Source organism: Rhea americana, unplaced genomic scaffold (assembly GCF_003343005.1).
Source record: "Rhea americana isolate MKP2758 unplaced genomic scaffold, rheAme1 scaffold_166, whole genome shotgun sequence".
Classification (NCBI taxonomy): domain Eukaryota; kingdom Metazoa; phylum Chordata; class Aves; order Rheiformes; family Rheidae; genus Rhea; species Rhea americana.
Window position 1 is genome coordinate 1,209,662 of NW_028185772.1, and position 6,307 is coordinate 1,215,968.

The following is a 6,307-nucleotide window of genomic DNA, read 5'->3' on the forward strand; positions in this document are numbered from 1 at the left end:
TGAGAAACCTTTTATCAGGAGTTCAGGTGTTTTAGCAAGAAAAGCTAAAGCTGCTTGAAAATGGTGAAAAGGGATTCTTTTCTCTGGGGGTTTCTGTCTACAGGGTCAGTGGGTGCTGACCCTTTGAAAGGTGACAAGCATGGGTTATGGGTTGTGACTGGATTATATGACAAAAATGCTGATTATGTGATGAAAACACAGCTTCCTTAGTCAACTGAAGCATTCCTGCTAACTCTGGGGAGTGCTTCCTCATTATTTGTAACAAACATACTCTTATTCCTCTTTTCATATTACTGAGGGTATTTTTTTCTGTACCATCTCCATCCTTTTCTGCTCTTTGACTGTGACTGTGGTGGATGTGGCTGGACTGTGAGCATGTGTGGAAGCTGGTAGTCCCAGAGTAACTCTGCAGCCTTTCATTCTGCTGGGTGGAATTGCTGAAGTGTTTTAGATACAGAACTTCATCTTAATTCAGCACAGCAAAAGCAAAAGGACGTTAGGATCTTGAAAAGGATTTGTACACTGAAACTTGGCTGAGAAACCATCTGGAGGCCCAAAAGGTACAATGACAGGAAGGGCACACAAAAGTACTATAAGAGAAACAAAAATACTGCTGAGGAGAAATAGGCATATTCCAAACCAATGCCAGAAACCTGAATTTTAGTCCATTGACCACTGTTAGTTTTATTTGAAATCAGGCACTAAACATCTGTATGAAATAAGGATTTAGTTCCTCTTCAAATAGTGGGCACTACTGCAAATGGCTGCCTTACTTCTGAGGTGAATTAGGCCTTATTTGATATTAAAACATCATGGAGATATTGAAGATAGTATAAGGCAAGGCCTATCTATCTTTGTAAACTTACTCTGACAGTAAGCAGTAGTGAATGCCATGGGACGAGGAGTTCGGGGCAAGTAGGCAAAGATTTCTCCAAAAAACACACTCAGCTTCTTGGTATTTGTTTCAGATGAGTGTATGTAATACGTATATGCACATATGTGTATATATTTGTATTTATGTGTGTGTGTAGTGGCGGGGGTGAACAATCATCAGAACTGATCCTTTGCCATGAAACCTCATTTGTGACAAATTAGCATTTAAAAATGTTTGAAGCTTCCTGACTAGCCCTAATAACGATTAATGAGGATTTTATGAGAAGACTCAGAGAGACTCACTCCACATGCTCCCTGCTATTGTAGAAGGCAACAGAGTATTTCAAGAATGATATTTTCTTTTAAAGTAACAGTGTGCTGGGTGGCAAACTCCAAAGGCAGTGTCAACTGAATGTGTGTAGGTTGAGGATATACAGAAGAAACCCAGGAGCCTACTGTGATGGTCAAAAGTAGAGTAAAGCATGAGAAGGACAAACAAGGCAGAAAGAGAGCAAACCTAGAAAAAGATAAATGTTTGTGTCCTGCAACACAGAAGAAAAGGTTTAAATAACTATCTCATCTCCAGGGAATTACTGCTATTTGATAAGCTATGTGATATAAACACGGATTTGTCTGATGTGTGCTTGAGGTAAGAGAATTCCTGCAACTTAGAGGTAGTCTGAAGATGCCAGACCAGTTCTTACAGTAGTCTGTATGACTGATCTTGATGTGACTCTGAGCTCCTCTGAGGAAGGAATGGGCAGTGCATTGTGCACCTGCAGAATTGCACAAAAGTCCAGGCAGGGTGGGCCCCTGGGACCATCTGGTCCCCCTGTGAAAGCCTGTCCTTTTTGTCATCCCTTGGAAAAGATGTCCATGTCCCCTACCCAGGGAAGAAAAGAATTTTTGCAGAAAGGGAGGCAGTGGTGGGGAAAGAGCTGACCATTCTTGGCAAGCAGAAGAGAGACTAGAAATGGTCTTTCCAAGGGGAATCTGGAGTGCTTAATGGGAATAACATTAGGGGTGAGAAGTAGAGGTTGGCTAACTGAAATCTGAAAAAGCACAAATAAAAATGAGAGACCAGAGTAACTGATTAGAAGGGATTGCAGACTGAGTGGATCCCAAATTGCTTTTGAGAGGGGAGCCTGGTTTGGAGTGAAAGATATTTTAACTTTCTAAAGAAGTAACAGGGACATGAATGACAGATAAGTAAGTACAAAGGAAGCAAAAGGAACTACACGTTATTTATGGGTAGAAGCCACTTCTAATTAAATTAAGGGAGGTTTTTTGTTTTGTGTTTTTTATGGTACATTTGGTATATTTTGAGACCAAAAAGGGCAATTTGAGGTAAGAGGATTTGTGGCTATCAACAATGATGCTAGGTATTTATAATGGCCACCACTATAACACAGGTAGGAGCTTTGCAAATTGAAGCTGAAGTGCTTTAACTTGAACCTTCATGTTTCAGGAGTTTGTACTACTAAAGGTTTGTTTTTATGATGTGGCTGGTGTCTGCATGATCTATGAAAACCTGAGTTGAAGGATCCCCTATCTGAATTAAGGGAGGGCACAGCAATGGAGAAAGCATATTCCCTTAACTTCTCTCCCTCCTTAAAGTAGGAATAGAAAAGAGAGATACTTCTGAAAGGCAGGACTTGAGGAGGACAAGTGAGCTCTTAAAGTTTTTCCCAAACTGGAGCATTTGTGCAAGAAACATGTATTTAGCATATACAGCAGAAAACTTAATTTGCTTTTACTGTGAAAATCAGTTGTAAGGTTCCATGTCTATTTCAGCTGTGTGTATTGTATGTACTTAGTTCTGTGAGAAAAGCTTGTCTCACCACAATGAAATCACTTGATAGCTGGAAGTTAGCTGGGATCTCTTGCTTTATAATAATAGGTAGACTGTAGACTGAAAGCATGCCCTTACTACACTTGTGAATATCTGTTTGATAATGTAATTAATGGTACTATATAACCAGGCACTTACTACTATGGTAGGCATTAATCTCCTAAAAGAAAAGATCAGCCTTCTAAGTGCTTTAATAAGGAGAGGAGCTTTTTCAGGATAGTGGTGGTACGTTGTTTTTTTTTTTTTTCCTCCTCTCTCCCCCCCCCCCCAAAAAAAAAGTTTCTATTTTAATACTTAAAACAAATTACAATTCTTATTTTAGGTACTTGAGCCTTATATACAGGTTTGAGTGCTTTGGAGTAAGTAAGTAATCTCTTGATGTTCCACAAAGTCATTAGCTGTTTTGTTTCTCCATGGTAACAGGAGTATAAAGCAATATGAGCATGTTACTGAAGTAGGCAGACATGACATTGTTTAGGAATGGGATTACATGTGAGGACTGTAGCTCTAAGATGATTCTAAACAGGGCAGTTTTTAACACAAGTGTTGTAAATGTGTGCAGGTGTGCTAATTCAAGGCAATACTCGGGTATCAAAAATGGCTGGAAAAATCTATAAAGCTCTAAAGTTTGCTCTGGTAGGATTCTAGGGTGGTTAAGTTCTGGAAACATGGCTCAACATGTGATGAGGACTGTGCTAGCACAATGTTTAAATGTAGGGCTCTGTCAGGTTCAGATGCACTGTAAGTCATAAAGATTCAGTGGTGTGTGTTTCATTTAAAATTTTTAAATTGAAAGCTCACAAAACATAGAGGTAGGAGAGGGAAAAGATATTTAAATTTTTGTGGAGTTTCTGTAAACTTCAGTAAGTAAGTTTGCAATATTAACTAGGTAATTCCCATTTACTTTTTTTCTTCTCCAAGGGAGAATAGCATATAGCAGACTAGATAGATCTCACATGAAGAAGTGAAGAAAGGTAGTTACTACATTAGTGCAGCTTGATCATGCATTGACCTCTCCTTAGCACGATGCCCTTCTTTTTTTTTCCTCCTTTTTCCCCTATTTAGATGACTCTGACCTACTCAACTGAGAAAAAATCTACCAACTTGCATTTATATAAGCAAAAGGTTGTGATAACCTCTTTCTAATCTGTACATATTGCATGAGGGAATTCTTACTGTATCTGTTCCAGCAAGACTTACGTAGCGATGGGTTGAGCTAACCTTGCAGACTGAAACGTGTTTCCTCTGAATGGATTCAGCTTGACTGAAGACAGACCAGCGTGTGTGTGCTTAAGAGACTGTTTAACTTTCCTTCTATAGTTAAAAACAGTATGACTTCCTTGTCTCTCCTCCCTTTTCCTGAATACAGGTGAACTCAATATAATTTGTTCTGTTTCAGGCAGCCATGGGACCTGTTCCAATACAAGGCAGCTTCATGCCAGTACACCTTCCCTACAATAGGGCTTTATACTGATCTTTTGGGTTGTTTAACTTGCATCTTTTTAACTTTTAAAATTAAGTGAAAATGAACTTTTTACTCGGGCTCCCTAATGAACAAGACTTGTATACTAATGCTTACCTCCTGTTCAGCTGTGCTGCTCTCTGCTGTTTCTTCTCCAGTAACTTTTGACCATACTGGAAATATTCAATCAGTGCACAACTTGGCTGAATAGAGAGAGGAGACCCAAATTAATGCTCTGCAGCAGGAAAGCTGGGAGAAACAGCAGCTTGATTGCAGTTAGTTAACTGATCAGCTCTGCACTCAGCCCCAGACCAGTGTTGTTTGTCTGGCAGCGTGTTAATGCCCTGGGAAAACCTTAGTGAGCCCTGTGGCCTGCGGACCAACTTGGTCGAATTACTGATCAGGCCAGTGCATGCCTTGTACTGCTGTAGCCTGTGAAGAGACTGCTGTGTAACTCTACTTTGTCCTTATGTAACTGTGCTAACAGGGTTGTACCAGGGTGACTGTTTTGAGTAGAAATGTTTTCACTTTCAGTTGAAACTGAATTTTCAAACCCTTTTTCTGTTCAGCACACCGCGGGCTGGGCCTGTGGAGGCTGCCCTGCAGTGAGGGCCGAGGGGCTGCCGCGTGTCGAGGCTGCGGCCCCAGCACAGGGCCCTGAGACGGTGTGTGGTGGTAGTGTGTGTTTGGGGGGGGGGGGGGGGGGCTGGGGCCTTGTCGAGGGAAGAGCTGCGGCCTGATGAGGTGCCGCTGCGGCTGATTCTCCGTCCGGAATGGCGCATTTCGCCGAAAGCGAGCGGGCGGCCGCGGGGTGTCTCGCCCTGCTTCCTGCCGCCGCCCGGTCCAACATGGCGCAGGTACCGCGGTCGGAGCGGAGGCGGTTACGGCAGCTGCGGCGACTCGTCCTTCCCTGTAACTCCGCGGCGTAGGCGCGAGCGGCGCGGGCTGCCGGGGCCCCTCCTGCCGCCCCGGGCCCCGCGCGCGGCAGAGCCGAGGGGCGCCGCGCAGGGGTGCTGCGCTCGGGCCGGTATTTACGGTAGCGGTGGTGCGTGCGGCGGCCGTTACGGTAGCGGGGGGAGGAGGGCCTACGTGCGCGGGGGCGGGGCGGGCAGTGCTGCGTGCTCGGCCCCGCGAGGCGCGTCTCCCTCGCGAGCTCGGTGAAAGGATTTGGCGCCAGGCGGGTCCGCTCTGCAGCTGCCGCAGCCGCACGAACCAGCCGCGCCACCCACCCACCGCCTCCCACCGGGGCCTCGACCCAGAGCCGTCACCGTCCGCCCGAGCCCAGAGTCGCCCGCGCGCCGCCCAGGGACCGAGCCGCCGCCGCCATGAGCTGCTCGCCCGTGAACGTGAAGAAGCTGAAGGTGTCGGAGCTGAAGGAGGAGCTGAAAAAGCGGCGCCTCTCCGACAAGGGCCTCAAGGCCGAGCTCATGGAGCGGCTCCAGGCCGCGCTAGACCAGGAGGAGGCCGGCGGGGGAGGCCCCGCCAGCAGCGCAGTTGAGCCTGGCAACGGCAGCATGGAGGGGGAGGCAGCCGAGAGCGGCGGGGGCGCCTCGCAGCTCCACCAAGGAGGAGGCCCCGACCAGGCCGCGGCCTCCACCGCGGAGGACGACGACGAGGAAGGGCTGGAGGCCGCCGATGGCGACGCCATGGAGCTGGGCGAGGAGAACGGCGAGCGGGCGGGGGCCGGGGGCGGCCCCATGGAAGAGGAGGCGGGCGGCGAGGAGGAGGAAGAGGAGGAGGAGGAGGATGAGAACGGAGACGACCAGGGTTTCCAAGAGGGGGAGGACGAGCTCGCCGACGAGGAGGAGGCCGCGGCCGGAGACGCCAACGGGCACGGCGAGCAGCAGCCGCAGCCCCAGCCTCAACAACAACAGCAGCAGCAGCAGCAACAGCCCCCGCCGCTCCTCCAGCCGCGCGCGGCCGCCAAGGAAGCGCCCGGCAAAAGCGCTGGAGGCGCCTCGGGGCCCCCGGCGGCGGCCCCCGGCGGCCCGGCGGGCCCTGCCAAGCAGCAGCAGCAACAACAGCAGAAGAAAGCGGAAGGTGGCGGTGGCGGCGGCCGCCCCGGGGCTCAGGCCGCCGGGGGTGAGTGTGCGCGACGGGTTCGGCGGGAAGGGGGGAGG

The 6,307-nt window shown here is 48.3% G+C and overlaps 1 protein-coding gene across 1 annotated transcript in view; it reads left to right on the forward strand.

Moving 5' to 3' along the window:
• The first annotated feature begins 5,300 nt into the window (after window positions 1-5,300).
• Window positions 5,301-6,307, forward strand: part of HNRNPU (heterogeneous nuclear ribonucleoprotein U) — a 13,666-nt gene continuing 12,659 nt past the window's right edge. Inside the window, exon 1 of the mRNA XM_085300591.1 lies at window positions 5,301-6,269. Coding sequence (XP_085156717.1) covers window positions 5,513-6,269 — 757 coding nt within the window. The 5' untranslated portion in view covers window positions 5,301-5,512. The remainder of the gene's footprint in view (window positions 6,270-6,307) is intronic.